Here is a 21,253-nt window from a genome sequence, read left to right as displayed (position 1 = left end):
GTAGCGTCTGCACGTTCACTTGCCGTTGTTGGAATCCTTCAGGCCGATGGATCACGCTCGGGGCTCCACCATATGGAGCCCATCCTCCGTGAGCTGAAGATGTGGCCAGCTTATCTGCCTGTGGTTCCTTTCTACCGATTGGACTGACTCGCGTTCTATCTGGACCAAGAATTATGGGCGCCATTGTTTAGTTTCGCGCCGTCGCGCCGTTCCGTGAATGGCTTGCTCTTATCGGCAATGACGTGCCGCTGGCTAAGACCGTCAAATTGTCTCGTATCCATTTTGTGGATGAGATCATCCAGCCAGCATTGACCCTTTCTGCAGTCCAGTACGACCTAAGGGCACAGTCTCGATTCATTCGTATCTTGGCGCATGGTCAGATGTTGCATCCCCAAGCCAATTCACCCCCAACTCGCAATTGATCGACGACGATAACGATTTCGAAACGGAGCAATTCATTCCGGCTTGGAGCCAAATGTCCGACTCGCATCGAAAATCTCCGGACAAGAACCGAGGAGGAAGTATAAGTAGCGGGTGAACGACGCTGGAGAGAGAACATCATCAGCTTCCAAAAAACCTAGTCATTTCCTCCTCATCCTTCCTCCTCTTCTTTTCTTCTCCCGGTTCTTTCATTCAATTATCATCATGGCTATTACAATCACCGTTGAGAAGGATGGCTTCTACGAGGTCAACGGGACTCGCCAGGAGCCCAACGTCTCTCTCTATGTTATTCCAGCCGCATCTAAGCTGCGCCGCATGTTGAAAGACTCCAAGGAGCTGATTGTGTGCCCTGGAGTCTACGATGGCTTGTCTGCCCGAATTGCCATGGAGCTCGGCTTCAAGGCGATGTACATGGTATGTGCTCGACTGCCCACAATACACAATGGGTCTTCCAAGACACATCGTGCTGACCCTGCTAGACCGGTGCCGGAACTACGGCGTCTCGGCTCGGCATGGCCGACCTCGGCCTGGCCCAGCTCCACGACATGCGCACCAACGCGGAGATGATTGCCAACCTTGATCCTTTCGGCCCCCCTCTCATCGCTGACATGGATACCGGATACGGAGGTATGTAGGATGCGAATGATCCCTTTTTGCGAAGCCGGGTTGATGGCTAATGAGGCTACGGCAGGTCCTCTCATGGTCTCCAAGTCAGTCCAACAATACATTCAAGCCGGTGTTGCTGGTTTCCACATTGAAGATCAGATTCAAAACAAGCGCTGTGGCCATCTCGCGGGAAAGAAAGTTGTCAGCCGCGAAGAATACATGACCCGCATTCGCGCCGCCAAGTTGACCAAGGAGCGTCTCCACTCAGATATCGTTCTCATCGCCCGCACTGATGCTCTCCAGCAGCATGGCTACGAGGAGTGCATTGAGCGTCTGAAGGCTGCGCGGGATCTTGGTGCCGACGTTGGTCTCCTGGAAGGTTTCACATCCAAGGAACAGGCCCGTCAGGCTGTTCAGGATCTTGCTCCCTGGCCCCTTTTGCTCAACATGGTTGAGAATGGTGCTACTCCCATCATCACCACTAAGGAGGCTCAGGAGATGGGTTTCCGGATCATGATCTTTTCCTTCGCTTCTCTTGCACCGGCTTATCTCGGCATTCGTGCGTCCTTCCAGCGCCTGTTGACTGAAGGTGTTGTCGGCACCCCCGAGGGTCTCTCTCCCCGCAAGTTGTTCGAGGTGTGCGGTTTGTCGGAATCTATCAAGGTGGATACCGAAGCTGGGGGCGACGGGTTCGCTAACGGAGTTTAAATCCCAACTCAACGTATTCCCTTTCGTGTCCTTTCCTTGTCATATCTTTTCTTCTCTTGAACTACAGTCTATACGCAGCGCGAAATTGATTTCTCAGACATGGTTTAGTTATTCAAATTGATAGAGCTATGCTCGACATTTTCAGAGCCAAGCGCGACTTCCCTCAAGTCAGACAGGCTGATTCTAGACCGAATTCTAGGCTCGGCCCCTCAACAAGCTCAACCAGCTCTTTTTCAACTACGGTCCATGTCTGAGCTGTGCCTTTGAGAAGCATCGGCCATCGACTCCTCGAGACAAATAAATTTGGACCACATAATCCGGTAAAACTCCGCATTACTTCGTTATCAAATGAGGCGCCTGGGGCGCTCCAGAAGAACCGATAGACGAAACCTTGCTTCTCGAGTTTTTCCTTGAAGCTCACGCAAGATGAGACCAGCTCAAAAAGCTGTGTGACTCTAGCGTTCCTGTCCGTGTTAGAGTAAAAGGCAAAAGTAGACTCGATGAACTGCACGACGTCATCACAAGTAATATTGATGTGCGCGGAGCAGAGTGCTGTCAAACCAACACTTGTTGAACTGCGCCAGTGCTGCCACACGTGTGAAGGATCTTTTCTCGGGAAATTAGCTTAAAATATCTTCAAGAGGTGTCTTTGGACTGGAACTTACAGGATCGCTCAATGTATCGGTCAAGTTCGTCAAAAATCGGACTCGGATTTTCAGGTGCGGCAATCATCGATCGCGATAATATTCGCCCGGCAATATACTCCGCAAGTTGGCTTTGAATGAGGTCTGTATCGATAATTTGGCACCATCCGACTTTAGGTAGACAGCCCTTGTCGCACTGTTCCCCAGTCTTGGCGTGAGGCATTCTAGCGCCTGATGAAAAATGTTGCTTCGTCCAATCTTCAGACCTGAGAAACAAATCACGCATGTCTGCCCTGACTTGGTCGTCGTCAACATTCTCGGTCCAGCTTTGCAACTGATTCAGCTTGGTCAAAGACCATGTGAATTGTTCATTGGCCATGTCTGTGGCTTTGACAGTCTCTTCAAGCTTCTCCTTTAATCGCCGAATCTTTTCTGTTGCAATGAGCTCGTTGCGTCGAGCAACCTCGGCGGTCTTTTCTACAGCTTTCAAATTCTCTCTGAGCTTCAGGTTCTCCTGATTAAGCTTGCGAAGCAACTCTGAAGGGTCACGAGGGTCTGGGATTTTGGAAGTGGCTTCCTCTGTTCTACCACAGTCGATATCGCCCGATTTGCGCTTTACTCCGGAGTAGCCGCTGAGTGCGCGGACCCTTTGGTAGATGATTTTTGATACCCCTGTCATGATTTTGGCAGTGTTCTCTCTCGAAGGACTTGAGGGAGAAGTTTACAAAAATGAAGATAGGCTGGCCAAAAGACTAATGATTGCGTAGTTTGCCGTCATCACAACCCCTTTTGGGCTTCAGGGCAGAACTTTCTTCGTATTATCAGATTTGTAGATGTAAGAATGCGGTATGATGACGTTGAAAAATTGAGAATTTTCTGAAACGTGACAGGTAAGACTTCAGTGCAAGTCAGTTTGATTTCTTTTTCCTCTTTGCTTTCTCGAAACCCGGGAAAAGTACCGTGAGGTATAACCTGCGAGCAGATCTTTGAAAGGGTCCTTCCTAGCGGCAGAAACCACCTGTTTTCACGCGCTGACAAACAATCAAGCGTGAAGATCCCTTTCCTTAGACGCTATCATACAAAAAGGCTCTCTGTGGGTTAATAAAAAGCAACTCGTTCGCTTTTTCATGTTTGTGCCACAAAATATCGTCTTGGAGCACTTACCGTGGCCGACGACGAATACACGCATCAAGATGACTGTCGGAAAGCTGCCGAGAATGGTCATCGGCCTGGACTTTGGAACAACATTTAGTGGGTATGATGGTTTGCCTGGGACGTGCTCATTGCAATCTCAACGCTAATCCGAACAGAGTGGCTTGGGCCCTTGATGATGGCTGCCGTGAGTTGGAGGTGATCGACAAATGGCCCGGTGGAGGCAACGGTGGGCAAAAATCTGTCGGAGTCTTGTGCATTCACCGGTATGACTGACATTGATCACTTAGCCACCTCACAGAAGGTCCCCTCGGTGTTTTACTACGATGGCTGGAAGATGCGCTGGGGATATCAAGTAAATGACTGTCAAGCAGCGATTCATGGCGTCAAGCTTTTGCTGGACGACAATCTGAAATACTCCTACGGTCCATCTTGCAGAAGCAAGAAATTACTTCAAAGTATTGGAAAAGATGTGACCGAGGCTGCCGGTGATTATGTTCGAGAGATAGTGTCTCATGCCAAGAATGTACTGCATCACCGGTTCGGAAAAGCCTTGGAAAGCATGGATTTGCAGTTCTTCATGACTGTCCCAGCAATCTGGTCCGATAAAGCAAAAGATGCAACCATGCAGATTGCTTGTCAAGCTGGTATCGCCCAGAAGAACTTGTACATGATCTCGGAGCCCGAGGCGGCGGCAGTGTGTGCGATCCAGACAATCAAACCAAACAATTTGGCTGTCAGTTCTTTCAAGCTTAGATTTTTCAAGATGTATTTGATGTAAATTGAGCTGACTATCTTTTCCCACGAATAGGAAGGTGATTGGGTGATTGTGTGATTGTATGTGATGCTGGAGGAGGAACTGTGGTATGTCTGATCATTACAAATCTTTACTTGTACCTGATTTTGGCTTACAATGGCTAGGACCTCATTACGTACTGCATTACTCAGGCTGAGCCCCTGAGGCTTGCAGAGGTAACTGAAGGATCCGGTAGGTGATCGTCAATACCTTCAAATTGTATTTCAAAGACTGAGCCCTTTTAGGAGATGTTTGTGGTTCTGTGATCTTGGACGACAATTTTGAAGGGTTCCTGAAGCAAAAGATTGGGAACAAAACATATGCACGCCTCTCAGACGATGCAAAATGGGCTGCGTTGAGTCGGTGGCGAGATTACATCAAACCGCACTATCAGGGACCTAATGCCCCTGAGGACGATTTTGTCGACGTCGGATACTACACAGTCCCGGTCCCTGGAGCTCCTGATAACCGATCGATTGGCCTGCAACGGGAAATGTTGAGTTTAGAAAGGTCAGCTAGAGAGAACCCAAATTGTCTTTTTGTGAAACTTACCTTGAATACAGCAAGGAGATAGAAGGGATTTTTGAACCGGTTGTCATGCGTGTCGAGGAACTCCTTACCCAGCAACAGCTGAAGGTGAAGGAGTCAGGAAATACTACAAAGGCAAGGGAATTTTGGAAATTTTTTTGTAATTGTTGCTTCGTGGAGCTCTATTAATTTGAGTTAGGCGGTCATCCTGGTCGGCGGCCTTGGTGCTTCAGATCACCTTCGAGAGCGACTGAAAAGGGCCTTTACAGGAGTGCAAATTCTACAGCCACACAACGCGTGAGTGAGAATCCATAACTTGAAGATCATCGAGTCTGACCTGACTGGTGTGATAACAAACGATTTGGGCAGGTGGTCCGCGGTTGTACGGTATGTGATTTAATTTCTAGTACGTTGTGTTCATCGAAAGATTGACGATGAGTATTAGTGGGGCAGTTCTCAGGGGAGTTGAGGGCTGCCAGATTGACACTAGGAAGGCGAGATGCCACTACGGCATAAGGGTCTCTCATCTCTATGACACAGGTAGTCATGAAGAAAAGCACAGATACTGGTGTCCTTTAGAAGAGAAGTGGAAGGTCGACAACTGTATGAGCTGGTTTATCCGCAAGGTTCGAGTTTCATCTCCCTGTTTGATGAGGCGATAAAAAGTGTCAGATACTCACACAAATGAGCTTTCCAGGGTGAATCAATTGCCGAGAGTACTTCGATCAGGTTGGACTTTTACCGCAATATTAGAGCCAAACCCAAGTTCCAATCTTTTGTTTTTGAAGAGGAGCTGCAGTTTTGTGTAGCTGACCTAGCACCTGATGCCTACGATTCCAGTCAGTTTGTGTTCAGTGCGGTCATGACTTCACATTATATAGAGACACTGACATGCATGTTTGCAGCGGTGTCTAAATTATGTTGTTTTGAGGCTGATCTATCAAAGATCCCGAAGGAGCTGTTCGAGAAACATTAAAACTCCAAGGGTGAGGAGTATTACAAAATCGTCTTCCAACTAGTCTTGACTCCTCAGTCAGCCTCTCTGCTTTTTGAGCTAGAGTTCAACGGAATCTCGTACGGGACCGTGAGATCCCGGTACTAAGGCGCTACATCTCGCTCCAGCTCCAGACCATTGCTCAATCGCTTTATATCTTGGCGGGTGGCTTGGCGGCGGAGGATCTGTTTGGCTATTCTCAGCACGCAGTAGCTTATCATTATCATGAAATTGCCAGACGTTACTTTTGACCAAACAAGTCGAGAATGATCATAAAAAATGGGCAATGTACGACTTCGACCTATCGTGAATGTAAATTACTAACATAACCCAGTGCATGGCTGCGCTTTTTCTCTTTTGAGTATTTTCGATGAAGCGGCTTTCAACGCTCGGAATAAACCGGAAGGCCGACAGTTCATCACATCATCACGTGATGGAGGGGGGAAGCCACCAAAACCGGTGGACTAACAGATCTGTCGCTTAATGAAAGTAAGGCCAGAAAATTGATACCAAGATAACATACATGTGATTCCATTATAAATGAGAATCCAGTCATATTTGAGAACAGTCTTCCAAGGGCTTCCTGCGGGGACTTACACCTCATCGGCAAAGTACCGCGATATCTGTAAATCTCCGAGGCAAGAAAAAAACACAAGAGCATCATCGCAGTTTACTACTCGAACTGTTGCGATATCGCGATTCGAAAATTGACACTTTCTCTTATAATACCACTTGAATAGATTGTGATTCGATAGCTGTTTGAGACTCGCGTAATATTGTCTGGGCAGCGATACCGCCGTTCACCACGGTCCGGTAGGACTACGACGACATATTTCAATGCGACATCTTGAGCATACATAGAGCGAGAGGGAAATTTCAGATATCAAAGAACCCAGTGATTTTAGTTCTTAGCTGTCTTGGCTTCTGAGCAATCGGTTTCTTTACCGCAGCATGCAATAACTCTTGCGATGCTGCTAAGTATGGGTTGCTCGTGTGGTCGACAAGATCGCACGAGACCTCGGCGATCTCAAGAGATTGGCACCTGTTCAGGCTCATATTATCAAAGGTAATCGATATGATAGTGACGGGGCAGGTATGGCTAACACCAAAATCGCAAGCCGTCAGACCATACGTGCCATATGGCGATTTGCTGAGGAAGAACTTGCCCACCAAAGCAAAGAGAAGCGTCGATGTCGTGTGAAAGAGCTTTTGGTAGTTCACTATCCACTTGTTTATCTGGTTCTCATGGAGATCCTGAATTTGAAGAGAATAACCCAGGCCAACTGGACAGCTATGTGTCTACTGCTTATCGTAGAGGACATAGAATTTTCCGAGCATGCTTCCTCTGCCCTTCTCTTTGTAACTATCACTGGAACAACTTGAGAATCAGTTGCATCAGCGAGCATGACGCTATTTTCTGGTCAGTTTTCCGGATCAGACACATGGCTCACCCCATAGACATAACTGGCGTATTTTTTCCGATGGTTTTCTGTTCGATGAATGCGATGTCAAGTGCCTCAAGCTCCGCCTCTAGCACAACAGCGCGGGATCTGGCTCAAGCTGCCTAATATCCGTCGAATCGCAATAGATTCACTATGTGAGACACGGTCGGAATCTACTTTTCTGAGTTCTGGGAGCGTGATACTGGTCAGATTCAAGGTTAAACTCGGAAAGAGTCGTGGGTTGGGGATCGCTTCACAGAATCGTGGGGGCCTGTCTTCACGGACCCATTCACGCTCGAGTCCCTGTCTGAGGTATATCAGGACCTTTGATCTGACACTCAAAGACCATGACGAAGCGATGCCACCCCAAAGGTAGTCGTTGGGGATTGAGAAGATGTTCTCGTGTCCATGTGGCCTACGACGGGGATATAGTGCATGATGAGTCCCGCACTTTTTAATCCACCATTCACCTCTTCCCTTGGATACCAGATGCCTCTCGATGTGGCAACGCTAATGTTGAGAAGGTCATGACTGGGAAAGGATGATCTAGAATCGCGAATACATAGATCACACTGCCTCCGCTCGAAGAATCCTCCCCTGTCGGACGAGACTGCTGGTTACTGACTGCGGGAGGGAGCTTTCTGTTGTTACACAGCCATTTCATCGTTCCATGGTTTCCATTCAAAAGCTCGTCCTCGTTGGCCAACGACAGCACGCAACTCGGCAGATGCGACGGGCCGATGAAAACTTGAAGCTCTATCAGAGACCTTGTCCAAACATGAATTTTACCCGATCGAAATTTAATGCATATAAGATATGTTATGTGCAGAGTAAACGTTGGCGAATCGTGCCAGGGATGCAGGAACGTGAGTGGTTTGGAATTTTGCCTTGAGGGCTTCCACAGGATGTAATTTAAAGAATAGCACAGCACTCTGAGAAAGATTCCATAGAAGTAAATTTACATCTAGGTTTTAAAATATGTGTACAGGTCGGTTCGACGTACACATTTCTCAATCAGCCTGACGCAGTAATCGTCACATCAACTTCACATGCAGCTAATGCATTCTTAGCAAATGAGTTTGCTGGAACTGTGAGGCGATTGGTATTAGGATGAGAGATTCTGGAGCTTTCCTGAAGGATGTTGCATGAGGGTGTTAACCCCCTCATTTGTACCTTTGTAGTGACCAATCAACTAGGCGATACTTTGTTGGAACTAGCCAAAACCAACAGCTTCGCGCGAAAAATTTACAGAAGGACCAACTTTTCTTTCTATACTACCTACAGAGAAATGCGGCGCTGGTTGATACTCTAAACACAATGTCTATCCTATCAATTTCCAACAGTTCCAACGAACTTCTTTAGGCAGCAATTTTGAGATTAGTGAAGACTCACCGTCGACAGTAAGGTATTCCTTACGTTCCACATCTATTTCGGAGTTCATTCCCCACGATCGGAACACAGCTGAATTATCTTTGAGCAAAGTCAATTTCTTCATGTGCTATAAGGCTACCTTTTTGGTCAATTGTGAGCAAGAACTAACGCTCTACTAGAAAAATTGAGACAGAGTACCTAAAATGTTCTAAATGCAGAGGACTTGGCATATGTATAGCAAGAGAGTACACCTTTCTTGTAATCACCAGAAACTGAATACACTTCGCTGACGCACCGCACCTGCACTGAATCGCATTGAATCACAAAAGTTCGCCGGAGGGGCAATATAGGCTTCGATCGTCTGCTACGCTACTGCTGCATGAAGTTTGGTAACTAAAAGAGGAAATGTTCATCTCGTCTCCAGCGCCCTCTGTAGCCGCTGAACCAACACAGCTTCCAACACCTAATTTAGCTAGGTTCCATTGAGCTGGCCACGCAAGTAGGCGCTTTCTACTGACCCACCTCCTTCACTCACGTCAAGTCATATCAATACTAGGCCTCTGATAGTCCTGGCATCTGGCGCTTAGCACGTATTTCACACTGCGGTTGATAGTTAAGTGCATGAAATTCCCCAATCACCTCGGGATTTCGGTGCGTTTGCTCCACACCTATGGAGATCAAGCTGGATTGACCGGTAGCTCTAGAGATTCCTTTTAGCGTATCTCTTGACCGATCAGCGCCCGGTCTATCTCGCTCACTGCTAATTCATCTGAGTTGAAGAAGAATCGATATCCCCGAGCTCGAATCTTCCGGTTTGCGAACCTCATACATAAACTGAATTTTTCTCGGTGTGTCGCTTATATTTCCATTACTCTTTCAATATCACCTGACCCATTCAATCATGATATTTGAGCCGTCCGAGAGGTATGCTCTTCCGACAAAGGACCTGCTGTCGTATATATTTGACGAACCGCAATATGACCAAGATAAGCCGGTAAGGATTGCCTGTCTAGCTCAAGAAAAGTGAAAGCGTGTCTTTTAGTGTTGACTAATGCTCCATCTGGATCTGCTCTGGTAGATTTACGTCGATGCTCACAACCCCAGTCGTTCAATCTCGTACAACCAGGCAAGACAACTGATCCGCAAGCTGATTGCGGGTTTGCGAGCATCAGGCCATCGTAAAGGGGACTGCGTCCTCATACATTCGTTCAACGACGTACGTGCCTACTGGAGGTACTTCCAGTTGCCTCAGAACCAAGTTCTCTCTTGAATCGTGTTGAATAAGTTGTTCAAAGGAGAATTGATTTTTTTCTAGATCAATTATAGCATTCTTGTGCTTGCTATCATCGGTGCTGGGGGCGTCTTTACCGGTTCGAACCCAGCATATACCTATGCGGAGCTGGCTCACCACATTCGAGCATCCGATGCCAAATTTCTCTTTACCGAGCCAGAGATCATGGAATCTCTTCTTATTGCTAGCAAGGAAACCGGCATTTCACATCGCAATTTGTGGATTTTTGACAATATCAGTCGAACCGTCCCACCTGGCTTCAAGTCCTGGAGAGAGCTGTTTGAATTCGGCGAGGAAGACTGGGCCAGGTTCGATGACCTGGACACTGCTCAAGCCACTCCTGCTGCGAGACTGTTCAGTAGTGGTACAACTGGTCTTCCCAAGGCAGTTATCACCACCCATCACAATCTAGTTGCACAGCACGAGATTGTTGTGGAACGAGACCCACGCCCTTACCCTGTAAGCATCATCCGGAGAGTCCTCTCGTGAATTCAAGCCCTGCCGAAATCCCTCCCACACAATGAACCCAGGCTTGATCTGTCGCTAATTATTTGTTATTGAAAATGCAGGTATCTCGTGCCGTCGCAATACCGATATTTCATGCTGCAGCAGCAGGTTTCACTCATATATCCACCTTGAAATCAGGCAGCCCTGCATATGTGCTGCGACGATTTGAGTTGGAGAAGTATCTCCAAACCGTCGAACAGCATAATGTGACCGACCTGCTGCTGGTCCCACCCATTGCAATCACGATATTGATGTCCGCTACTGCCACCTCAAACCGTTTTCTTCGTAAAGTCCGCTTGGCAATTTGTGGTGCAGCTCCCCTGGACAAAGGTGTTCAAGCCCGCTTCCGACCGCTCCTGGGAGAAGACGCCCCATTCAATCAGGTTTGGGGGATGACGGAGACTACGTGCATTGCGACAATGTTTCGGTATCCCGAATCCGACGACACGGGCTCTGTGGGACGACTCATCCCGAATCTTGAGGCAAAGTGAGTGTACTGGCCTATTTTGGTCCTCCCGAACCGAATGCCTTGCCTCAGCGGCCCGGGAACTACGTTCGCTCCCTCAAAGGCACTAGAAAATTCAAACTGACAGTACTGACTTATTCTATAGACTTATCGATGACGAAGGCAGAAATATCTCCGCATTTGGAGTTCGCGGAGAGTTATGCGTGCGCGGGCCGACCGTCACGCCAGGATACTACAAGAATTCCGCAGCAAACGCCGAGGCCTTCGATGCGGACGGGTGGTTCAAGACAGGGGACATCGCCTACTGTGACCAACTCAGTCGCAAGTGGTACATCGTTGATCGGAAGAAAGAATTGATCAAGGTTCGTGGATTCCAAGTGGCACCGCCCGAGCTTGAAGCCGTTCTTCTCTCGCACCCGCAGATCGTTGATGCCGCCGTTATTGGCGTCACCTTCCCCGGCGCACATACAGAGTTCCCGCGAGCATATGTCGTTCGCCGACCGGGGCCTGCAAGTCAAAACTTGACGGAAAAAGAGATTCAAGAAAAAGTCCTCAGAAAATTAGCACGATTCAAAGCCCTTACGGGAGGCGTAAAGTTTGTGACTTGCATTCCACGAAATCCCAGTGGAAAGATTTTGAAGCGGATTCTTCGAGAGGAGGCAAGACGAGAGAGCGCAAGGGCGCAGCAAACCCTGCCACGGCTGTGAGGAAGACTCCCCCGATCCGAACCTTTTCAGGTCTTGGATGAATTTATATTGAAGAAGAGATCAGCTGGATACCACCTGTTTAGAGTGCACCGAATACATTTGTTGATCACACCACAAGACCTTTATAAAAACAACTTACTTTAAAAGCCACGGCATGAGAATTTGATGCCAGACGCCCTCAATCAAGGGTAAAAGGTAAACACTAGACGACATTATTACGCTGATGCAGAATGCGGAGCTCTCAATCTCTCATTCACGCATCAAAAATCCAAGCTATAGAAAGTATCCGTCTTGGGCCTGTTCAATTTAATGGACATCACCTCCATTCGCTACAATTGACCGTGCGAAGTACCGAGAAGGCATTCGCGACTCTAAATGAATGTCCAGTTCGGCATAGTTTCAGCCCTTGGGCTCGGGAATTCTGTAAAGGCCCACACGATACACTAGAAGCATGTAGTCATCCAAAAGACCACGCATTTAGTGCCCAATTTTATGCTGATAGTGTCAATTGGTAATTGACCAAGCCATTCACTACAAGACCGACGATATTGTAACATTTTCTCGCAATTACAATTGTCTTGGCTCGGAGTCGAGTGGATGACAGTTCAGCGACCAAAGAGTAGCATACTGGACCAACGATTGAATCGTACACAAAGGCGAAAAAGAAGGAGCACGAAGCTGACAGCCCAGTAGACTGAATAGCTACTTCTGGGTGCCATACGGAGAATACCCACCATGAAGATGGTGACACACATGGCCAACAAACCAACATGTAGATTCTCCGTCAACCAAAGCAATTTATGACCGACCAGGACAAAATATTTTCGATGGCTGTAGTGGCATATAAAGCCAAACGAAAATCAGGACTGTGAGCCACCGGCAGCCTAGCTTGTTCATAGGTCATTGAGCGATGATACAAACTTTCATTCGACAGCACGCCCGCATCTTGCAAATAAAATTTTCTATAATTGACTACGAGTACTACTGTTCTTGCCTTCATTTGCGCTTGATTGAGCAGAGGTGTGTGTATACCGGCGCCTTGATGACAAGGAATCAAGTCCAAAGTGTGAAGCTTGCATGGATGGAGGCTTGGAATATCAAGAGATACCCATGGAGAATGGAAGATCATTATTTGTATCGCGATGGATTGCTCACAAGCAAAACATAGTGATATCTGCCGTCAGAAAAGAGCATAATTGTTCATTGGGGAGCATTATCATATTAGATCCACAATCCAAAGCTCAACGATATCGTACGCGTGACAGACAGACCTGAAAGCGACACTTTCCCCGTTGTGTGAGTCATTGAAACGTACGACCGCGATGATGTGGTTGGAAAAAAAAACAAGAGTTAAAGTGACACATTAGCCACTTCGAAGGTCTGCACGGCTCCAGTAGGGAAGTAGGACCAGAACTTGCTGCCACTCAGGTACGTGTCGCTATGACTGACGTACTGGGCCCCTGAACCAACCTGGGTGATCCAGCGGGGAACCAGGGCACCGCTTACTCCTGCTTTACTAAAGTGAGATAGATCAAAGTTGAGGTACTGAGCGGGACCCCAGTTCGCCGCCACGATGACCAGCTTGTGCGCATTGGCGTCGTACGCCGCGACCGTGTAATTGCTGCCACCGTCGAGGATCTGCATTCCCGGCCGAATATGTCGAGCGAATTGGGCGAGCGCGTAGTACTTCTGACTGACGGCGCCCAGGGTGAGCTTGTCGTTATCGCCTTCGATCAGCCCCCAGCCACCGCCATCAATCGCCTGCCAATAAACCCATGCTGTCGGATGAAGCCAGCGGAAATCAAGCAACAGGTTGTCCACGAGACTGCGACCGGTGGCATCACTCTCCCCATACTCGCTATTCCAAAGTCGTTTGCCTGCACCGGAGGCTAAGCTATACAGAGTATCCCGTCGACCTTGACCGTACTGATAGCCGTGAACGTTGATTCGCCCCACCTGGCGCGTCGCTGTGCTGCCGAGGCTGTTCCACGTGGAGATGGCCAGATCGTAGGTGTTCTCGTCAGAGGCCGCGATGAGAGTGGAGCTGAGCCCTCGAACATTGAGCTCCGACCGAAGGTTCCCAATCACTGTGGCCTGAGTACTGGCATCAAAATGACAGCCTTCCTGTGTTCCGGTGCGCCCATTCCACCACCCGGAAGCAGGTTCATTGAAAGCCTCCACCGATTGGAAAGAGACACCCCAGTGAGCTGCGGCATACTCGGCAATCGTTGCCAGGTAGATGGCGTGCTGATCATAGTTCCACGATTGCAAGTTGTTGCTGGTTCCGTCATCAGACCCCGACGGATTGTGGTTGATGCACATCCACCAGGTTGGGGAGTTCGAGAACAGCTCGAACGTTGTGGCACCTCTCGCTTTAGCCATGGACAGCATGTTGCGCTGGTTGGCGTCGACGCTCCAATCCCAACTTGACGAGGAGGGAGAGGTACTGTGCCAGTCCAGCCAGTAGCTGTCCACTTGTCGAGAAGGGATCATCTTGGGTGAGACGACCATCGCAGACCCATCTATTGTATTTGAGCTACAGGCGCCGGCATTGTAACGAGCGATAGTGAACCCCAATCCGGGGACACGATTGCCACTGTAGGTCGTTGTCTTGGTGGAAAAGAAGATGTCCGCCAAATCACTGCGGGAGCCAAAGGCTGCAGCCCACCAGGCAAGGGATACGCCGAAGCCTTCCCATGTACCCCAGTTTGTGGTCGAGCTGATGGTTGTGGTCATGTCTGCACGGACACAGGGCAGCGCCATGGCGTTTAACGCCAGGCTCAGAAGCCATTCGCGGTTCTTGGACGGCCTCATCTGGCGTATTCGGACAGATGATATCTCGAGTGATACAACTTGACTTCTCTTCTGGGGGAAAGAATCTCCCATGTCCAAGCGGGGTCAATCCCATGATTTATCTCTTTCCTCGCACCCCATGTTCGAGCGAGTCCACTGGTGTCGGGGGTGCCGGGGATGTCGGGATGAAGATTGATGGTGGAGACCTCTTGCAGAATTGCGTAGAGGGCTACATACCCATTTGTGAAGTGCCGACCTAAATGAATTTACCACCAAAGAGGAGAGTCATGGCCTCGGCTTAGTCGTATCCTTTCTGGCATCTTTTGCGGGGGAAAGGCGTGCCCCGCCGGAGAAGATCGACAGAGAAACTGCACGAAGTTGCAAGGTAGCGTAGGCCCCCCGCCTGCTTCTCGATAGCACGGATCCGAGTTCCCCGATGGCAGTCACCATGCCTTGATGGGGGAGGAGACCCCTATGCCAAACTCAAACCCATGGCTTCACCCTCATCCTTTGCGGTCGCTTACCATGACATGGTCTTGAATACGAGAAATATTTTTAGCTGTTATCAATATCTGGAAGAGAATGACATTGAGAGGAATAAGGCGGACGGTGGCAATATAATCGCATCGTAATGCCAGAATGCCGCGACGCGAATGAGACGCGAGGGCATGACTTCCCGGCAGAATTCTTACCCTCCACTCCGGCGGAGAAGCGGTACAATCGCGCCACTTCCACAGAGCACGTGATCGCCATTGACGGGTGAGCGACCGCATCGGAGGTCTTGTGCTCATAAAGCCAGAAGCCCCCAGTAATTGCTGGCCATGGTGAGATAGACTAGTGGTGCCTGGACTTCGCTGCAGTCCCGATGGTTCGAAGGGCCATCTTGTGTCAATTAGAGATTCAATGCCATATAAAATTCCATCCCGACCGGTTCAAAATCGGAAACAAAGGACTCAAAGCGGTCACGATTTCTTTGGTCAATCGTACCCATGGAAAGTGACAATACCATGCTTGTGGAGATGAGAGTACTATACATCTTTTGTGCGGAATCTGTCGAGTCAAGAGCAGACCGACTGCATACTCCCTTACTACAAGAGAGGGTGGCTGTGATCCTCAGTTTACAAATGGTTGAAATTCGGTTATTTTGAGAGGCGAGGCGAGGCCAACGGATAATGTGAGGGAAGTCTGGACAAATTTGCTGCATACAAGCATTCCGTGATTAGCTGCCCCGGTGGTCTCCATTCGCCCTGTCTCTCAATGTGAATTGGAGGAGTTTAGAGACATTCTCGATCAGATCGATGCTCTGATTTACGCTGGGAGATTTTGGTCCACCTGGTATGCACGTCCACTGAGTGAGCAGCTGACTAAGATGAGATCCGATCTCGACGATTTCGGGTGTGATCAACGGACGAAGAGCGCGCACCCTTGATGCGGCCAATGTGATGAGGATCACCGATGCCATTCTACTAAGTTGGTCAGTCTGCGCAAGGAATTCATGTTGCTCAGAAAACTCACGAGAGCGAACAGATCCACGTGTCGACCATAATTGTATGACGCAATCCACGCAGATTTTGCGCGTGCATCCAGCAAGATTGAAGACATAGTCGGGACCCTTCCATCACTATAGGGGGGCATCCTTCGATATTCTCACCGTTGGACAGTGCCCATGTCAGGTACGGACGGTAAATAACACTCTTGCAAGTCAGGTATCGTTGCCGCAGAAACGCGCCTTCTTCGGTGCGCGTGGGCTCTAGATTGACGGAAAATTGGAACGGATATGGCAGAAGCTCCTTCCATTCGTCCAATTGAAAGGCCAATTCGGAGACGACAGAGGGAAATTGACTGGTATCAAATCCCACACCGGCCCCACGAGCGTACAGAAGATCGTGGACGCGGTTGAGGAGGCGTCGCATAGAAATGCAAGCAAGAAAGTAAAGAGACGATTGCTCTTGGTCAACCTTCGAATCCTGCGTAGAATAAGTTCCAGGGAGAGGAACCGAGGATTCAATGTCTGCAATGCCTGTCTGCGGAAGGCCAGCCAACTCAGCGAGAAAGTCACTGTTGATTGGACGAAAAAGTCAGATGGGCATCAAATTGGGGTAAGCGGGGATCTCTACAGAACAGAAACTGGAAATTCAAAAGGAAAAACACATGCAGGGAAAGGAGGCGCACCTCTCGAGAATATAACATGACCAGAAGATGCGGCGAAGGCTTTCCATTTGCTCTGGACTTTTGTCTGGGGACTCGTATGATAGGAGTAATCGGCATTTCGTTGCAGCTGAACTTATGAAAGACCAGGCTTGAAGTGGTCGCTGCAGATAGGAGAAGTACAGTCTGGACAGGTTGATTAGTCGGAAAGTATGAGAAATCCTTGGGATCGTGCACTTACCCCGTGAAGAATAAGCATTGGACAGCCTCCGCGGAAAATTCAGCCTGGGCTATGTGAATCTTTTTGAACGCGCAGTCAAAATAGATGTCGGCCAACAGCCGCCATTGATTCTGCTGGTTGGTCTGATCCGGCTGCCGCACTCCGGGATAAGATAAGGACCCAACGAGCTCACCAGCGCAACCCAAAGCCATCACCAGAAATGATAGACACGAATACGTATCTTCATCAAATTTGGCCGCTACTAAACGGCTCCGTATGTCCTCTGTCACATGACGGGCCATCGTGGGGTACCAGAAATTGATGCCACGTTCGAAGCTTTGTACAAGGCGCTCCACTTCTTCTTGCGACACGAAAGGTAGCACAGTATTTGGTCGCTGTGGGTGAGGTAGCCGACTTTGCTCCAAGTGAAATACCGAAAGTCCTTTGCCTTGGATGAGACTCCCAAATTCGATGAACTGCGGCCATGACAGAATATGCTCGGTGGTTGATGCATGAAACGGAGAGAGCGTTGCATTAGAGATGTGGTCAGTTTGACTATTCCCACGATGAATGTTGCTGGCAGCGCTAGGCGAGACTCCAGTTTGAGGCGATATTGCGCTGCGTACCAGACTTGGACTTCGCGGATTTGCTCGAGTTTGAGACTGAGACTACCTTAGTACAAACGATGCTCGCAGATGTCGAGGCCCATGCAGGCGAAGTGGCAACAAACCAGTTGAGCGCTTAGCTCCTGCAACAGGTTTTCAGACCGAATAGCAACATCCAGAATCAGGTCACTTTTGCTTTTGCTGCACACGATAAATTAGTGGTTTATGGATCTAAGGGCCAATACCGGTACCTACTTGACAGCCTCAGATCCATAGATACACTCTGTGCCAACTTGGCTACAGGTGGTGCAAGGACGACGACCGTCACACCTTCAATGTGTCAATTATCAACCTATGATTTGGAGCACGTATACGAATCTTCGCACTACCGACCTGACTTTGCGATACCGACAGGGGTCACACTGGGGACGGCGTCAGAAAATCCTGCCAAGATTAAGCGCAAGATCATGACCAACCGCGAGAGATGTTCTTTTGCGCTTGTGACCATCATTGATGGGCTCCGGGGACATGGTTCTCTTATCCATGAGAGTGAGGTCGAGAATGAGAATAAGTCATGATTCGGCGACAGTAGTCGCGGATGTCTCGATCCGGGGGGCTGGCCCGATTCCGGCGGCTAATTTTTCGGGTCTTGGCGCGGGGCCCCGCACGCGATGGACTCCAGTACATACAGTAGTACTGTATCATGTGAATCCCTTGCAGCAGGCCAAAAACATAAATTTTTAGCTGTCTGATTGTAACAAAGCGTCCTTGATACTCCCATGATACTAAAGGTAATACTATAGTCTGATTCAGCTCTTGAAAAATGATTTTGGGCGTACTTATCTAGATAGTAAGTGTCTAGTGGCAGGAATTAAGCTTCTTGCAAAGGTGAAGGACAGGATGGGCGGTAATCCATAGGTCAATAATGGTTTCGTCGAGCACGAACGATACGACGATTGCAAAGCTGCGCTCCAATTATTCAAGGGTCAGATTTCAGAGCCAATTTTTGACACAGGGGGGAGACGTAAACACAGACCCTTCCACCCATCCCTTCCATGTCAAACTTCATGTCGGCTTCTGCCTTTTTTGAATGAAAATTTTACCATCTAGGCACCAAAGCAATATGTTTCGCAGCATGAGCGTCCTTACAGTATTGCGTCTTGCAGGAACAATTGTGCCCTAATATTCAAAATTCTCCTGCATCTTTAATGGTTCTCGATAGTCTCGGCGCTCTCATGGAGTCGGCCTCCGATTTTCCAACCACACGCGCATGACCCATTTCTGGTCCCGTTTCGACTTCCACGATTAGAGAATTTCCAAGTCATGGTTACAGTATCAAAGTAGACCAGATTTCAATCGGACGAACAAGGCCTTGACAAGGGGAGGGAGAATATTTGGAAGGATGAATTGCAGGAAAGGTATTTACGCGGTCCTTGAGGAGATTCCCTGGGGTATTCAAGTTTTAATGCGCAATCATCGGGCTAAATTGACCTCTTGAAACTGAACAGGAGCCCAAACGCTCAGGTAAACACTTTTGGACACATGGTCTGCGCGCTTGGACTTCGACCTTGGCGCCTGGCTAGGGAGCGTGATTTGTCGTCCCTTGTGCGCAAAGGAGATCCGTCACCCGTAGCATCATAGCACTACACTATGAGACTCTTGCATGCAGGGTATATGATTGAGAGGTGCCATCTGTCTCCCCTGGGACTCCCAGATTTCCTTTATTTTCATTCCTCCGCATCTTGCATGCAACCGATTATATTCCGTCCTTGCTCAATCGAAGAAAAAGCCTGCTCCTCTGACAAGGAGTAGTTGAAAAAATGTCAGCCTGAATATCTACCTGTTCTGCCTTTTGATCGATACGTCTATATGCTCAAAGACAATGTTGTGAAGAGAGGTCTTCGGCCTGGCGAGCTGGGCTTTGACGGTCACCAGCCTGACATATCACCACTTGTCCAATGTGATGAAAATGAAATACGGACCATGGAAATTGTTCGTCAGTATGGATAAGGATCTTTCGAATATTGTATCAAGTCCAAATCCGGATGCAGTGGCATCGTCATTGACTGGGAAAGGGCGGCTTTCTTTTCGGAGGGCGGGAGAAGTATTCATCGCATGTGCCATCGATGGCGTGGATGGGAATCCCTTTTTAATGAATCATCAATTTTTGCCAGACGTTTAAGCTCATACCTCTGAACTCAAATTCGGGGGGGATCACACCAACGATTTTCTTCCAATGGCAGGTTCTCATTAGTATAAGGTCTTGATCATATCAACCGGTCAGTGGAAGAGAAAGTGGTCGAGCGAGCTGCATTGTGGCTCAAGCGGGGGCACTCTAATCAACAAATTGGGAAACAAGGGGGCGATCAGAGGGTACGTTGCACATTAACAAAGTTGCATTGATACTATTCATACATTTCAAACACCACGTGACACTATTTGTCTATCTTCCGTTCTCGGTGGCCTTGTTGAGATTTTTCAAAGCGCCCTCGATCAACTGAGACATGCGTTGATCCTTGCATGCCTCTTGGGCCTCTCTCATCGCATCTGCCCAGAGAGCCCATCGCTCCCTCGAATAACCCGTCCAATCTTTCTCACTGTACCGCTTCCCTGGTCCAGCACCGGCCTCTTTGGGATATCGACGCTCGTTGAGCACATTTGCCCATAGCCGGTCGGCCGCTAAGATCAACCATTGACAAGCAGCCTCCATCGCGGCGGTGTTGTGTAGTGCTGCCGGCGTGGACTCATTCTCTAGCACTCTTGATATAGTCCAGATGCCACGAAGAGATTTGTCCAATGGAGAAAACCGAGCCTGCTCGCCGGGGGATGGGTAGTCAATTTGAGCCGCCTGGGTTAGCTGGGCGAGAAAGGCGTTCAATTTCGTCCAACGATCGCGCTGCTGAGTGCCCATCGTTGAATCACATGGATCTAATTTGTGTCAGTACTCTGTCTTCCGACCGACATGCCTCGGTGCACTCACCCTGATGAGCACCGCCGAATTCGGACCAGGTCTCTAGCTCGGTATAACCCAAGGAAGGCATATCAGCCCAAAGGCTATCTCCCTGGACCTTGAGAGGCTCCTGAGTGGATGGATCCAGGGCCTTTTGTTGTTGTAGATGAGCCAAAAAGTCGACAAGCTTGGTGTGGTCGGACGGCTCGAGACGTTGAGCATGCTCCAAGACTGCCAGGGAGACGTTGTAATCTGACAGTCCGATGCCGCCTTGCATGGTTGGCCCGTGGGCGGCCAATGCCTCCAGAGTACTGTCGACCACCCGTTGGACTGCATCTTGCACCGTAGTCTCGCCCTTGACCACCGCGTCCAGCAAGTGGAATTCGCTCGAGCTTTCAATCTGGCGAATAAATTTCTGGGTTGCCGCGAGTCTCCGGTCCGCCATTATGGGATTCGATAGGATGTGTAATGATGAAAAATATATGGTATGCCGTCGACCAAATGATGTTAAAAATGCGAAGTGTGCATTCGTGCAGTGTGACGGAGAGCGGCGGCTTATAAAGTAAATCTGGAGCAGGAGAGCCCCATGATTCGGATGACGCGATGCAGGTGGGGGACGTCAGTCGCTGCGCTGCTTTGCCCGATGCTGGACAATGGAGTGGAACACTGACCCGCAGAGGTCCAGTCGGGACAGAGCAACCGGGTCAGGTACCGTACAATTTTAAGTTGGTCGCGGTTGACTGTTGCAGGGACACGAACCGGTCGCCACCACACTTGGATGGGTGGTTGGGGGCCAAACAAACCCATTCTCAGTCCAGACACAGCCATCACCTTCCGGCCCCCAGCTTTCTGTTTGGGCATCCGCTTGGGGGACAGGACAAAGA

At 49.0% G+C, this 21,253-nt stretch overlaps 8 protein-coding genes across 8 annotated transcripts; 3 read left to right on the top strand and 5 right to left on the bottom strand.

Moving 5' to 3' along the window:
- Positions 1 to 155: 155 nt before the first annotated feature.
- Positions 156 to 281, bottom strand: POX_h09408 (uncharacterized protein; the record flags this gene model as incomplete). Its single annotated transcript, XM_050118162.1, has 1 exon — positions 156 to 281. One exon carries the CDS (start codon positions 279 to 281, stop codon positions 156 to 158), a length of 126 nt encoding a protein of 41 aa, XP_049964949.1.
- A 364-nt stretch (positions 282 to 645) lies between these two features.
- POX_h09407 (Isocitrate lyase) lies at positions 646 to 1,755 on the top strand (the record flags this gene model as incomplete). The annotated part of the gene is made up of 3 exons (XM_050118161.1): positions 646 to 855; positions 921 to 1,068; positions 1,133 to 1,755. 3 exons carry the CDS (start codon positions 646 to 648, stop codon positions 1,753 to 1,755), a joined length of 981 nt encoding a protein of 326 aa, XP_049964948.1.
- Positions 1,756 to 1,918: 163 nt separating this feature from the next.
- On the bottom strand, positions 1,919 to 3,078 carry POX_h09406 (uncharacterized protein; the record flags this gene model as incomplete). Its single annotated transcript, XM_050118160.1, has 2 exons — positions 1,919 to 2,361; positions 2,421 to 3,078. The coding sequence occupies 2 exons, from the start codon at positions 3,076 to 3,078 to the stop codon at positions 1,919 to 1,921; spliced, it is 1,101 nt and encodes a 366-aa protein (XP_049964947.1).
- Positions 3,079 to 3,592: 514 nt separating this feature from the next.
- POX_h09405 (uncharacterized protein) lies at positions 3,593 to 5,275 on the top strand (the record flags this gene model as incomplete). The annotated part of the gene is made up of 8 exons (XM_050118159.1): positions 3,593 to 3,654; positions 3,710 to 3,780; positions 3,842 to 4,287; positions 4,473 to 4,539; positions 4,593 to 4,857; positions 4,911 to 4,983; positions 5,075 to 5,172; positions 5,245 to 5,275. 8 exons carry the CDS (start codon positions 3,593 to 3,595, stop codon positions 5,273 to 5,275), a joined length of 1,113 nt encoding a protein of 370 aa, XP_049964946.1.
- Positions 5,276 to 9,583: 4,308 nt separating this feature from the next.
- POX_h09404 (Phenylacetyl-CoA ligase epaB) lies at positions 9,584 to 11,653 on the top strand (the record flags this gene model as incomplete). Its single annotated transcript, XM_050118158.1, has 5 exons — positions 9,584 to 9,676; positions 9,761 to 9,898; positions 9,998 to 10,432; positions 10,543 to 10,967; positions 11,092 to 11,653. 5 exons carry the CDS (start codon positions 9,584 to 9,586, stop codon positions 11,651 to 11,653), a joined length of 1,653 nt encoding a protein of 550 aa, XP_049964945.1.
- Positions 11,654 to 13,003: 1,350 nt separating this feature from the next.
- On the bottom strand, positions 13,004 to 14,467 carry POX_h09403 (Endo-beta-1,6-galactanase; the record flags this gene model as incomplete). Its single annotated transcript, XM_050118157.1, has 1 exon — positions 13,004 to 14,467. One exon carries the CDS (start codon positions 14,465 to 14,467, stop codon positions 13,004 to 13,006), a length of 1,464 nt encoding a protein of 487 aa, XP_049964944.1.
- Positions 14,468 to 15,665: 1,198 nt separating this feature from the next.
- On the bottom strand, positions 15,666 to 17,927 carry POX_h09402 (uncharacterized protein; the record flags this gene model as incomplete). Its single annotated transcript, XM_050118156.1, has 7 exons — positions 15,666 to 15,909; positions 15,962 to 16,504; positions 16,619 to 16,780; positions 16,836 to 17,476; positions 17,545 to 17,620; positions 17,675 to 17,749; positions 17,818 to 17,927. 7 exons carry the CDS (start codon positions 17,925 to 17,927, stop codon positions 15,666 to 15,668), a joined length of 1,851 nt encoding a protein of 616 aa, XP_049964943.1.
- Positions 17,928 to 19,862: 1,935 nt separating this feature from the next.
- POX_h09401 (uncharacterized protein) lies at positions 19,863 to 20,814 on the bottom strand (the record flags this gene model as incomplete). The annotated part of the gene is made up of 2 exons (XM_050118155.1): positions 19,863 to 20,347; positions 20,400 to 20,814. The coding sequence occupies 2 exons, from the start codon at positions 20,812 to 20,814 to the stop codon at positions 19,863 to 19,865; spliced, it is 900 nt and encodes a 299-aa protein (XP_049964942.1).
- Positions 20,815 to 21,253: the final 439 nt, after the last annotated feature.

The sequence above is a fragment of the Penicillium oxalicum genome, chromosome VIII (assembly GCF_001723175.1).
Source record: "Penicillium oxalicum strain HP7-1 chromosome VIII, whole genome shotgun sequence".
Lineage (NCBI taxonomy): Eukaryota > Fungi > Ascomycota > Eurotiomycetes > Eurotiales > Aspergillaceae > Penicillium > Penicillium oxalicum.
The sequence above is the reverse complement of the archived record's forward strand: the minus strand, read 5'-3'. Positions and strand labels throughout refer to the sequence as shown.